The sequence below is a fragment of the Manacus vitellinus genome, unplaced genomic scaffold (assembly GCF_001715985.3).
Source record: "Manacus vitellinus isolate BGI_N305 unplaced genomic scaffold, ASM171598v3 scaffold_24_pilon, whole genome shotgun sequence".
Taxonomy (NCBI): domain Eukaryota; kingdom Metazoa; phylum Chordata; class Aves; order Passeriformes; family Pipridae; genus Manacus; species Manacus vitellinus.
In genome coordinates, this window is record NW_021939798.1 from 10,079,632 (window position 1) to 10,093,744 (window position 14,113).

Sequence of the window (14,113 nt, forward strand, 5' to 3'; positions counted from 1 at the left end):
GCTCCCCCGGGGCACTATTGGGTGTGTGGGGTCCGAGGGCAGACAGCCCCATCCCCGGGAGTTTGGGGCCATGACCTGTTGCAGAGCCCGTGGATCCCAGCTGGCTCTGGGGGTCAGGCTGGGGGGCAGCGTGAGCTGAAGTGACAGAGAAAACAAAGGTGTAAGGTCTTTCTGGAAGGTGTTTGGGAGTCATACTGGAAACAGCCCTTTTCACAGAGCAGGTGGTGTTGGGAATGGGGAGGCAGCAGCTGGCAAAGTGCCTGTGCACTGCTCGTTTCTCTGGAGAGGGGAGAATCTCTCCCCAAAGCACTCCTGGTGTGGAGCCGGGCTGAACACAGGCACCAAGGAGTTGTGACTGGGAATTGTGGTGCATGTCCTGCCCCTCAAGTGCCACCAACCTCGAGCAGCTCAGCTGTGGATGCAGGAGCTGGCTGGGCAGTTTGGGGAGTTGGTGGCTTTTCCACGTGGGGAAATGGTGACGAATGGTGACGAGAGGAAGACCATGGGGTTAAAGTGCTTCCTCAAAACAGAGCTGTCTCATGCCCATGGGCGGGGGGACAGCACTTGACTGGCAGCACTGGGAAACCAAGAGCTCTGTTTTCCCGGTTTCTTCAGAAAGCTGTGGGATTTCCTTCCTGCTGTTCCTCGGAACCATTTGTAGTTTAAAACAGAACAACTTGTTTTGTTATACGAGTGGTGGTGGGAGGACTCAGAAATATTCCAGGTGAGGTGCAAACACTGGCCTAAGCAAAGGATCAATCACCACGAACTGCACAAGCCCCACATACTCAGAGGAATAAAAATGGTCATTTCAACCCAAAATACTGACTTTAATGGTTCCACTGAGGAATCCAGGTGTCTTATTCATGAGAAACATTTGAAAACTGGGTCTACAAGTGAGTTCAGAAACAAAATTGTCTTACAGGAAATCCAGGAGAAATAGCTCTGAAAAGCTCATGCTGAGGTGTGAGCTCTTCAGCCTTGTTGAGCTCCAAAGATCCCGGTAATTTTAAATCCTGCTGATCTCCCAGACACTCCTTCACAGATCAGGTGTGGGGTTTTTCCATTTTTAGTTGTCTCTGATGAGCTTTAATAAAGCTTCTGGATATTTCTCTCTTTATTATAAAGCTACCTGGTGTCCCTGCTATAGAAGATGTCCAATGTAAAGTCAGCTTTATTAACATCTGCGAATGACCCACAGCACCAAACAGTCAGAGATGAACCACATTTCACCTGTGCCCAGGTGAACCACCCCAATGCTTAATGCTCTTGGGCAGATCTGCCACGTGAAGCATGAGGCACGTAAATCAGATTATAGAGGCTTGTCGAGGGCAGACACTTCTGGGCCTCTAATCACAAAACCCACACTTCTGGAAAGCAAAGAATTCCATAGCCCCGACAGAGTCTGGCTGTTTATGTGTGAATTTGCTGGTAGAGAAAGCAAGAGACTTGAACAGCAGGAAGAGTGGTGGAGAACAGCAATAGCAGCAGGGTCCCTGCTGATTTCTGACTCCCCAAGTTCATCCTGGCCTTCCTGCCCCACAGGTACTGTAGAAATACATTCCCTGGGGAGTTCCCTTTACCTCCCAGTACCCACTTTCTGCTGTAAATGCAGTGCTATTTATGTAGCTGCAAGTTTCCATGGATGTTCATACCCCAGGCTGGAGGCAAATGATGCTGTAGTGGAAACACACTCGTAGTCATCACATCACAGGGCAATGGTGCGTGTCCATGAGCTCTGCAGAGCCCACAGAACCCTCTCAGCCTGCACAGGGCTGGGGATTGAGAGGTGGGGTTTGCCTCTCTGCTCTCCTTGTGAAGTCCCACAAGCTGTGATGGTTCTCAGCAGACCCACTCACACCTCTCGACAGTCTCTCTCGTGGAAAGCACTGCGGAGGGAATCCCCCCTTTTCTGAAAGATCACATTTCCTACGTGGTTGCCCCTTCTTCACACATCAGAAGCTGAATCATGCAACACAAAAGGCATGTGGTGAGTAAGCTGCCTTTCTATCTAAGGAAACTGGGGACGGCCCTGAGGGGAAGGAAGGAGTAACGTAAGTGAAGCGATGAGAGCAGCAAGTGGAGGCTCAATTTCAGCACACAGTTCCCTCTAGGAAGATTTCAAAGCAGTAAAAAAAAAAGTAAAAATTGTGCAAACTGTGGCATAAAGATGTGACAGCCTCAAGTCTCCCAGCAAGGTAATGGTTAAAGGAATATCTCCAGGGTTCATTGTCCTGCCTGGTGGGGTACAAGCACTCAAAATGAGAAGCTTCCTTAGTAGCCACATGGGAAGAGCTGTGAGCACAAATGGGCAGCATTTGCCTCCTGTCACTCCTGGGCTTTCCAGGAAAGCTAAGGAAAGAGGTGGCAAAGAGGAAGGAAAAAAGCCAAACAGAGAAAGACTTTACGCACTCTGCCTTAGAGAAGAAGCCCAGCTGCTGTGGTGGGAGGATGCAGCTGGGGTAACACCTGACCTGGATGATGCTGAGCCCTCTCCAGGGAACACCGTCATCCTCAGCACAGGAATAGCCCCTCCCACTGTGCAGCACGCTGAGAGCCATGCTCCTGTGCCAGGAGATTGGGAATGACATACATGGGAGGTGTTGGAGAGCTACCCAGCCAAGGGAAACATGAAGGGGAAAGGAGGGAGGAAGTCAGGGACTACCCAAGACTGAGATGACTTGGCTGTAGAAATTCAGGAGACCTCTGCAGTTCTGGTGATGAGAGTTGTGTAAAAAAATTAATTTTAAAACTTAGACCAGAGCTCAGGAATGTCTGGCTTCCACATCTGTGCTAAGACCACCAGTATGTGCTCCTTGGGTCACTGCATTAATTTTATACCACATCCTGCTCTCCTAAGAGAAATGCCTTTTTTATTTTTAGTAAGGCCACATGAAACAATTCCTGTGGAACTTACCTCCATGTGGAACCATCCTCTAAGGTGTGAACACTGATACTCACTGCAGATAACACTGATAATCATCACAGATTTTGAAGGTCCTTCCAGTTGAGGCAAAGTGACATTTCCATGTGATAAAGTCAGTAACAGATAAAGATTTCCACTGTCTTTTGCTCACTGTCTCCGTGCAGCCCCACATGAGGCCAGACCCAGAGTGTTTGCTCAGCCTGGTGCCACAGCCCAGCAGTACCAGGAAGCTCCTCTGAGACAGGCAAAGAGGAAGTACGTGCCAATTTTTCGAAGTGTTTTAAAAAAACTTCTCTCTTTCTGTACCGAGAACAAAAACTGCTTAGCTGGCAAGCGCCATCCTGCCCCCCTGACTGAGGGCTGACCTCTCTGGGCCATTCACCTGGCACAGCAGGGACAGCTGAGCCTGGGGCTCATTTCTACAGAATCCCATAATCCCAAAATAGTTAGGTTTGGAAGGGACTTCTGGAATGATGCAGTCCAACCCCCCTGCCAAGGCAGTGTCACCTGGAGCAGGTGACACAGGAACGTGTCCAGGTGTGTTTTGAAGGTTTCCAGAGAGACTCCACACCCTCCCTGGGCAGCTGTTTCAGTGCTCTGTCACCCTGAACAGAACGAATTTCCTCCTCATGTTGAGGTGGAACTTCTTGTGTTTTAGTTTATGGCTGTTGCTCCTCATCCTGTCATTGGGCACCACTGAAAAGAGTCTGGCACCGTCCTCTTGGCATCTGCCTGTGAGATATTTATATGCATTGATGAGATCCCCCTCTCAGTCTTCTCTTCTCTAGACTAAACAGGCCCATGTGAAGCCAGGGCCAAGGCCAGGGCCAGGGATGGGGAGGAAGACATGGACAGGAGTGTCTGCCACCGCTCCTGTGTTGAGTCCTGTGTCAGTTCTGGGCCCCTCAGTTGAGGAAGGACATTGATTCTGTGAGTTAGTCTGTTCTGCCATGCCCACGGTGAGAGGACTAGAGGATATGGCCTCGAGCTGAGACAGGGGAGATTCAGAGTAGACATTAGAAAAAACAATTTTCACTGTTAGGGTGGTCAGGCATTGGATTAGGTTTCCCAGGGAGGTGGTGGAGTCACCATCCCTGGAGGTGTTTAAGAGGCATCTTGGACCTGGTGCTGGGTGGATGGTTGGGCTGGGTGATCTTAAAGGTCTCTTCCAACCTTGATGATTCCATGAAGTCATTCTCCACCTTCAACTTTGTTCTCCATTACCAAAGCACTGTAAAATTATAATCATGTGAAACTATAAACCTTTAACTCCATTACACAGCAGCACCCTGTGCCTGAATGTTCTTTCACTGTGCGTGTTTCCTCAGGAGCAATCTTGCTCTAGCAAGGGGGCACAGCCTGGATCTGCTCCAGAAACGGCGCCGAAAATCTCAATTTCAAGCTTAAGTTCAAAGCGAGTTGGGGGATTTCTTAAAGAAAAGGGAGAAAAAGTCTTAAAAGCAAATTGAGTGCAGTTAAAAGGCAACTAGCAGTAGGACAGGAGGGAGGTAGGAGGTTTAGGTCAGACATTAGGAAGAAGTTCTTTACAGAGGGAGTGATTGGGCATTGAAATGGGTTTTCAGGTTGTAGCCAGGTGGGAGTCGAGCTCTGCTCCCAGGCAACAAGTGACAGGACAAGAGGCCACAGTCTTAACCTGCGCCAGGGGAGGTTCAGGTTGGTTATCAGGAAGAATTTCTTCACAGAAAGGCTAATTAGGCACTGGAATGGGCTGCCCAGGGAGGTGGTGGAGTCCCCATCCCTAGAGGTGTTTTCTAAGAAGAGACTGGATGTGGCACAGAGGAGGCGGCGTTGGACCAAAGGCTGGACTCCACGCTCTCAGAGGTCTTTTCCAGCCTCGTTGATTCGGCGATTCTGTAAAAGGAACCGCGCCTGCCAGAGCTCAAGGGGTGCTTGGACAACGCTCTCAGGCACACGGCAGGATGGTCGGGGCTGTGCAGGTGGGAATCCCTGCTCCCCTGCTGTCGCTCCCCAGCCCAGCGCACTCCAATCCCCCCTGGCTCCCTGTCGGCCCCTCCCGCCATTTCCTGTGAGGCGCCGCTGTGGCGGGGCTCCTCAAGGCGGGGCCGGGCGGACGCGTCCACGTGCCGGGCGGGCCGGCGCGGGGCGGGCGCATGGGCCGCGGGCGCTGGGCGCGCGCGGCGCGGCGAGCGGGCGCGCTGCCCCTCGCTGGCAGCGCCTCGCTAAGATGCGTATTTCCTGCCGTCCCCGCTCCGCGCTGTCCGGCTGCTTCCCCGCTGCCTCTCACAGCAGCGGCGAAGGCCGAGCAGCAGCCGGCAAGTCCAAGTGAGATCGACAAGTCGCCTCAAGCCGGAAGAAGATACGTGAAAGCGCCTCGTCAAGATCCTGCTGCTTGGGCTGGCGGGCGAGAGGGCCAGTCCACCTCTCCTGAAGCAAGATTTGCGATCCAATCCAGGGCAGGACTGGACCGCGCGGTCCCGCGAGGAGTTCCGGCGCCACGGCATCTACAGCAACGTGATCAAGGGTGGGTGGTGGGTGAGGGCGCCGGGGCCGGGGCCCGCCTGCCTGCCCTGCCCTGCCCTGCGAGCGCCGGGCCCGGTCGGGCGGGGCGGGGGAGCGGCTCGGGCGGTCGCCTGCGGGGCCGGGGGAGCGGCGGGCCGCCGCTTCTCTCCTTCTCTCTCTCCTCCTCTTCCATCTCCGCGCGTCGCGGGCGCCTCGTCCCTTCCCCGGGTTCGGGGCGCAGCCCTCGGCCCGCCGGTGTCACCGCCCGGGTGCGGCCCGCGGGCGGCCCCGGGGCAGCGGGTTGAGCCCTGGGAGTTCCCGGGATTTGGCGTTGCTCTTCTGGCTGGAAGCGGCTCCAGGGAAGGTCTGGAGCACCAGGAGCGGCTGAGGGAGCTGGGGGGGCTCATACTGGAGGGAAGGAGGCGTAGGGGTGACCTTATCGCTCTTTACAGACACCTGAAAGGAGGTTGTACCGAGGTGGGGGTCGGGCTCTGCTCCCAGGTAACAAGTGACAGGATGAGAGGACATAGTCTTAACCTGCACCAGGGGAAGGTTACGTTAGACATCAGGAAGAATTTATTCGTAGAAGGGATGAATAGACATTGGAATGGGCCGCCCAGGGAGGTGGTGGAGTCCCCATCCCTGGAGGTGTTTAATGAGAGACTGGACGTGGCACTCAGTGCTCTGGTCTGGTTGACAAGGTTGGTGTTCGGTCGTAGGCTGGACTCGATGATCTCAGCGATCTTTTCCAACCTAATTGATTCCGTGATTCTGTGATTTCCCGGTAATGCGATCGCGGTAATGAGCGGTAATGGATGGGGGGGAAGATGCACCTGGAAGTGCGTGAGGAGGAGCCGTGCCCTGTGCTCTCAGCGTTTCACTGCGCTGGAGCTGGAAGAATCGCTGCCGTCGTGTTGGAAACTCGGCTGACACATCAATTAACAGGAACCCAGAGGCAGAGCCACTTTTCATAGATGCTTTGCCAAAACCTCCACACACGGTTTAGGAGCGGACGCTTGATTTCACTGCTGTCATCCCAGCTTTATTGGTCGTCCTCACTCATTTAATCTCTTAGCCCAATTGCCCATCAGGTTTTCAGTTTGGACTCTTTAATAGCTGGACAAAGTCTTAATGAACTTTCTCAAAACCACAAAGCCTTGTCAGACTTCAGCCCCTGGAAATCCAATGATTCTCAAAAGAGAGTTGTTTTACAAACCCGATGATGAATCAAGCCTGGAAAAACTGTTCATAGCAAGGCAGTAGAAGTCATGAGCGTGTATGTTGGCCAGGTTAAAGTTTATTAATAAAGGTACTTCGAACACTGTGAAAGTATACGTGTAAAAGCTGCAGGTCTGTTTTGGAAGCTGTTTTCCTGCAGTCACAGATAGATTTGACAAACACTTGCCTTTGACAGGTAGAAAAATCATGGAAAGAGACACTCTGGCATTGAACAAGTGTGTTACTGTACAATCATTTGTTACCATATCTTGATTTCCTTATATCTCTCCCCATGCCTTTGCAGTTGCTTATTTCTGGAATTTTCTTTCTATTTTTTTCATCTGTTAATTTAGTACTATAAATCATTTCCCTGCATTTCCCTTATTAGTATGAGCACAGTGGGTATAAGTCCTTTAGAAAGACTTTAAAAAGAAGTTTAAAATACTCTTTTTCTCCTAGAGAATATTTACCAGAACAACCACAAAAGTGTGGGAAAGTCTGTAGGTAATACAACTCCTTCTGCACTTAAACTGTAAAATCATATTTTTTTATAAAGTGCAGTGATTTTAGTAACTATCTTCATATCTCAGAAAGTGTTCAAGGCAGTGATAGAAATACTCTCAGTGATACACTATAATTTGATATAACTAGATATTAAGTTGATAACACAAAGAATAGGGAACTTTAAAATAAGCCAACAGGTGGTTTAACATCTTTTGAAATAAACTCTTAAATATACTTCATTTGTCTTGTATTCGTGCCAGGTGAAAGCATTTGGTAGCACAGACTGGGGAATTAGTCATTAAAAACAGCACTTTTTCAAGAGTTAAACTTGCACTATGGATATTATCCTGTTGATTGTGGTGATGTTCTGTCTTGAGTTTTGATATTCCCTGCAAATGCCGTGGTTTGAGCCCATCCAGTAGGAACTGGATGTTCCTACCGAGCTTTGTGCAGAGGGAGTGCATTGTTTGACTCTGTGCTGGTGAAACAGTAGATGCTGAGAAACTCTAATCTCGGTGCTCTTCCTTGTCATTCAAGGTGTGAGAGTCCTCGTGGATGCCAGAGAGAAACTCCATATCCCCTGGGGAGATCCTGCCAACCAGAGCAATGGAGACAAGGTGATGGCTTTCGACACCCGCGCGGTCACCGTGGTGCAGGGCATGGTGGAGACCAACGTTTTCTTGGACTACCTGCCGGCCATCCGGGCCCTGTGGGCAGACAGTGGCATCCAGCACGCCTACGACAGGCGCAGGGAGTTCCAGCTGGTAAGATTTGGGGCTCACTGCCTTTAGTTGGGTCCGTGTGATCCTTGTTCCTGCGTTGCTTTTTCCCTAAAGCGCCGCTCGAGCCGCCTCCTCGTGGATCTGAAGCGTTTCTCTGTGGCTGGCTGTTCCTCTGTGGTATTGCACACAGATGCATTTAGCTACTTCCCCCCCCTTTTCTTTTAATAATAATAAAAAAGAGATTCTGACGTAATTGTCCTCATTTCATATGTGGGAAAGCCGAGGTACTGAGGGCTTTTGTGTTCTCTAGCAAAGCTGATACCTGCACAGTGTTTTCACCATGTGTTTATTACCACCCTTTGTTAACTAATGCATCGGCTTAAAAAAACAAACCAAAAAAAAATGGGTTGCAATAAAGGCAGGCTTAATAGTAATGTGATTTTTTTGAAGAAAAGATATGCATGGGTTAATGAGAAGAATTTAAAAACCACTCCCTTCTCTATTCCAGTTTGAGCAATCTAGCAAACATTCCCTCTGTATACTTCCTGTTTAATTTTGAATGTCTGTGTTAATACTCATGTAATGAGATTTTTGTTACGTTGAAGTTCTCAGCTGAAGGTGGAATATACAATTTAAGAGCAGGGTTGGGATGTGGAGTACACAGTTCAGTAGTGGGACTGGAAAGGAAAAAGAAACCTCTTCATTCTTGAGCTGGAGCTTTAACTGTCCGTGACAGCTGAAGTCCTTTTGCTCTGTTGCCATACAAATGCTGCAAAAGGAAATGAAAAATTCAACTTAAATTTGTTGTTTCTTGGTTCATAGACTTGTGTATGCCAGTGGCATAGGGTTTTGTGGGGGTGGGGGTTGAGAACCTTAAAATAGATTAAATCTGTTCTTGTAGGTCTCTCAAACCTAAGTGGCTTTGTGTTTTTATGTCTTAAAAATAACCTTTGTGTTAGTGTGAATCTGAACAATAGCTCATGATGTCTCCCGTTGAGCTATTATGAATGGTTGTGTAATCATACTCTTGACTTAAAGAGGTTGTGTAAATATGCTGTAAATATGTATTGCCCTGATCATGGAATGTCTTCTACAGATTGCAGTATGGGCAGGTGCTCCTGTGGCCTATCACCTGCTCAGCACAGAGCTCAGCTCTGTAAATAAGTTTCTAATGAGACCGTTTGCTCCTTGTGAAGGGATCATAAAAGGGTAATTGCTCTGCTATAGTCAACATCCAGTTCTGGTGCAGATGTGAATTCTAGTGGTGTAATTGCTGTGCTGGAGGGATGTGTTGTAAAATCTGTTAAATAAAACAGTTTCACCTTTGATTAAACATGTTTAGTGACTGGAGCCTGTGTAGCAAAGGAAAGGGAGCTGTTACTGTTCTGTCGCCTGGAGTCTCTGAGAAGTAGGTTCTTTCCATAACTGAAACATGTGCAGAGTTTCACTTTGAGTGGGATGTGAAGAATGTGTTCTTCTGAATCTTATGAAAAAAAAAAAGGTACTGTTTTTTTTCTGGGGATCCCTAAATTTGTGCAATTCTCTGCAAAAGTATGTATGGGTAGTGTTGTGCTCTAGACAGAACTCAAGGCTATTTTTTAAGTGCTCTTAATGGTTGAGTGGTGTCCTAATAATCTTTAAAAGCAAGGTAACTGCTTTATTTATACTTACATTGCCTTATTTCCTAAATCCTTTCAAAATCGCAGCCGGACATATTTATGCCAAGTTATAAACATGATTAAAAAAAAATAAAAAAAAGGCAGCTGAATGATGTCATTGTGTTGAGTGCAGGCACTGTGATCTGTGCTGGCCAAGCATGAAGTCTCAGTTTTACCCCAGTGAGCTTCAGCTTAAGTTCTGCCAGAGCTCCATGTGGGCGGCAGGAGGGTGGGAAGCTCCTGGAGGCAATGTGGGGTTTTGCTGTACCTGCTGTCAGGCTTTGCAGGAGAGTGTTTGGAGAGTTTAGGTCTGTGCTGTAAGAAGGAAGAAGGACACAAATGGTTAAGGAGGGAGTGACAGGCGTGTCCGAGTCAGGAGATAGAGCAGGGGGAAGTTGGGAGAGACTCAGACAGATCGCAGACAGATCGGTCATGTCCAGTGCTGACTCTTGAAGTAAAGGCTCGAGACTGAAAAGTGTTAACACTGTAGAGTAGAAAATAAAGGGAAAATACTGTTCTGCTTCCAGTTCAATTGCTTGTGGCAAAAAATGTAATGAGGGAGAGATACCAGCAACCATTAGATGAGTAGAAGTGCCACAAAAGCAGTGTAAAGTGCTGGGACTGAGCAGGGTGGAGGAATATTACTGGACTGTATGTGCTCTTTTGCAGACTGTTAAATGAGTTTAACTTTTTTCACCAATCCAAGTTTGACACTGCACTGAAAAACATGTTTCATGCTAAGAGAGCACAGGCAGGAGTGCTGGGGAGGTGTTGTTTGTCATGGCAATAGGGCACTTTGGGGCAGAGCTAGAGGTGAGCAAATGAAAAATGGAGCAGTGATGGGTATGGAGTGAAAAATGTCAAAATTTACATAGAAATTCTGGAGGAAAGGAAGCAAGAGTGTGTAGTGTTGAAACCATTTGTAGCTTGGGCAGGTAGGAAGTACAGAGAAAGGAGGTTTAGGATTGAAGTTTCTGCATGTATATTGTTAAAACTTCAAGATACGTGTACATTTGTGAGAGATCATTGAGCTGTTCTTGCTTTTTTGGTTTTTCCCCACCATCTTTCACTGTCAATGCCAGAGATGATGCTGGGAGCCTGAAGAAACAATGTGGTCTTTTTATAGCAGCATGAAAGGGGAAAAAACAGAACTTGGTTGTATTTTAATGGAATCAGAAATCAGCATTTCCATGCCTAGTTCACTGGAGTGTCCTTCCTCATTTTGTTAACTCAAGTGGTCATGGGATTGTCAGTATGATTTATTTTCCTTGGTATAAAAATAGGGACCTTCTGGCCATGAGCAACATGTATTTATGAAAATTCATTAGGTCACACTTATGTAGTGCTTTAAAACTGGAAAGAGCTAATTACAGCTTAGTGCAATATGTGCCACTTCAGTACTTCCTAGGTGGTTAATGTTATAATGCCACACATTTTATTACAAACTGAAGTCATTCAGGTGATTGTTCCGCTAACACAGTTGACTACAGGCTGTCCTGGCTCTGTAGCATACACTGGAGATTCTGCTCATCCCAGGCTTTCTCTCCTTCATCTACTGAGCTGCTTTCTCCTGTGGCCTCTCCTCAGGTGGCTGACACGGATGAGTTACAGAATTAATGTGAACCAGCCCAACGCTTTCTGACACCTAATTAACATTTCACGTTTCTCGTCGCTACTTGATTTCTGGTCAGAATCTCCCGAAATAACTTGGATAAACATCCCCATTATCTTAATTCTGCAGCATGCAAACTGACTGACCTGGGCACTGCCCGGCTTTGCTGCTCATCCTGCAGGGTGTATGGCTGTGAGGGTTTGCTGTTCTCAGGGAGGTTTGTGTGACACTGTGGCAGCTGAGCATTGTTTGGTGTTTTGTATCTTGTAACACCGAGGAAGGCACTGGTGAGTAAGAGCAGCCTTGTACAGCACCTCTGACATCAGTCATTTCTTGAACTTGCTGTGAGAGCTGTTCAGGGAGAAGCCTTTTGAAGTAGTCTCCAGGAGTCTCCTCATTCAACGAGAATGGAAAAGTGGGATGAGAGCCGAGTTGCTCAGATGCATGATAAGCTTTGGATGTTTTCTAGATTTGTTCTTGTTAAAGATAACTTTTGGGTGGGTTTGGATGTTTGCTACCAGCAGTTGTTGATCTTCAGACAGATACTTTTTGCCCTACTTGCAAATTACGTTGAATGTTGTTGGTGTTTTTGTTATGCGAGGGCAGGGGTTGACCCTTTGTTTTGTCCATATTTGCAAAGAACTGCACAGGTCATCCATAGGTGGTACAGCAAGGATTATAGGATATGCACTTACCTCTGGATCACTGCTGCTTCTGTGACGTGTCTGCAAGTGCTAGATCAGATTATAGAAGACAGGAAAAGGCGTGTTCCGCTTGAAGTTGTAGTGGCAGCTCTGCTGCAGTTTCCCTGTAGCGTTCTGCTGTTGCAGATTACTGTGTTTGGCAAGTGTTGTTCAGTTTACTGGGAGATTGTATTGTATTTCATCTTTTTCTCCTTGGGCTTTTTTGGGTTCTGAGTGTTGCTGGGCATGAGAACAGTAAGTTTGCTCTGCTGAAATAATGAGTCCTCAAATGGACACTGGAGTTAAATGTTCTTTCACGTGCACAAGCAGCACATCCTTGAAATGTGCTTGATTATAGAGCAGGATCCTGCAGAGGTCAGTTGTGTGTGAAGTCAGACTAGGTTTCCAGATGTTGAGATCTTCCCCTTTTGGAGGGTGGATGCCCATCCTGTGGAACAGCTGTGAGGTCAGGGTGCAGCATCTCTCTGAAGTCCCAAGTGCAAGGCCTGCAAAAAGAATATCTTACCTGCCATTCATTAATGTGTCTACACCATGTGTGTGATATTGACTTTCAGAAACCTTTCTGTAAACACGTGCATTGACTGTTTGGGCACTTAATCACATAATTCAGAGTTATTTTATTGAAATACAATGTTGTAATTATGTTGAGTGTTGCTTAAATTTGTGTGTGGAAACCCAAAAAGCTGCTGCTTTTATGTGTTGAAATATTTTCCCCTCTTTTCTAAATCAATAGCTCTGCCAAAGATCAGATCACAGGATGGCATGTGAACAGTGAGTATGACTCCATAAAGCCCTTGGAAAGGGCTACTTGCCGTCTTTTGGTCTTTATGTGAAAAGGATTTATCAAAGATCATTGCTTTAACCGTGGAAAGAAAAGTGCTTTACAAATTCATACTCAAAAATGAGTCATTTAAATCCTCAGAAAGGACTTGGAGGAATTGCTGTTTCTCCTGCCCCAGTGACAAGATAATGTTGGCTTTGAGTTGGTATTAATAAGACTCCATGTAGGGATTAACTCTAGAGTCCAACAATAGAGACTCGAGTGTCCTTATTCAGGGTTTGTGGCAAAACCCCTTCAGTGTGTGCCAGTGCTTTGGTAGTGGGAATTGACTGTAGTATTTATTATACTAATTTAACACAAAGTGTCATTTTTTTATCATTTTCCGAATTGGGATTAGAATTTCTGTTTCAGCCTCTGTGAGTTCCTGTGCCTAGAAAGGCTTTTTCTGGGAGTGCCCTCTTCCCTTTCCACCACTCCTCCTTTCCTGTCTGCTGACCTTTCTTGTTAGCAGTGAAATATTGAAGTGTTTGGAGAGTGGACTGGTCTTGTATTGGCAGTTGATGCTGGTCTGGTTTTACTGAAGAACATCTTTGCCTTATTTTTTTTTTTTTGAATATTACTATTTTTCTTCTTTATATTTTTATTTTTTGTTACTATTATCTTTAAGGCCAGATGTGGCTCATGATTGAGAGGTCTCAGTAGGAGCTGTCTTGCTGTGGACATGTCATCTCAGCACACATGTGCCAGACAGAAGCATGATGAGCTGTTTTCCAACCAGGAATGCCAGCAACCTTTTGGAGCCCTGTGTGCCTTTTCTGCCTGGTTTCAGTGCAATCTCCGAGGATGGGATTCCTAATTCAAACTCATTTCAGATATTGAACAGCCTGGTCTACTAGAAGGTGTCCCTGACTGTGGCAGAGGGGTTGAAATGATACAATCTTTAAGGTCCCTTTGACCCCAAACCATTTGGGGATTATATGATCTGTTTAAGGAGAACTACTACTTTTAAAATGAAGAATTACATTGTGGGAGCAGAGGGATGTGTTCTTGTACATACTGTGTCTCCAACAAGCTGTGTCCTGTTGATAGTCATGTGCCTTAGTTTCCTAAACATTTTATTGCAGAAGCCTAAAGTGTGACCTACTTCTTGCAAAAAATTGGATTTCTGTAGCTGAGCTTTGATTAAATCGGTATAAAATATAAATGCTCTTCTGAATATGAACATTCACATCTTGAGTGTGTGAACCTCTTCCCAGCAGATGGTTTTAAATGGGTGCAAATGTGTTAGAGGAGCTTTTGCTGTTCCTGCTGTGTACGGTGTAACGTGAGACCTCGGTACAAACATTCATTCCGAGCTCATTTCCGTGCTGGCTACTCACCTGCAAGGTGCTACATGTTGGTACCTGTGGAACTGCCTCCTTACAGACTTTGGAATTTAAACACAGCAGTGGCTGCACCGTTCTCTGTCCATTTAGGAAGGACTTCCCAAGCACAAACCTTACACAGT

General features: G+C 47.0%; 1 protein-coding gene across 1 annotated transcript in view; it reads left to right on the forward strand.

Moving 5' to 3' along the window:
- Positions 1-5,132: 5,132 nt before the first annotated feature.
- The window catches only part of GNA13 (G protein subunit alpha 13), a 29,262-nt gene continuing 20,281 nt past the window's right edge, over positions 5,133-14,113 (forward strand). The window contains 4 exon segments of the mRNA XM_029960101.1: positions 5,133-5,204; positions 5,206-5,271; positions 5,273-5,429; positions 7,667-7,893. Of these exon segments, the coding sequence (XP_029815961.1) occupies positions 5,133-5,204; positions 5,206-5,271; positions 5,273-5,429; positions 7,667-7,893 (522 nt within the window).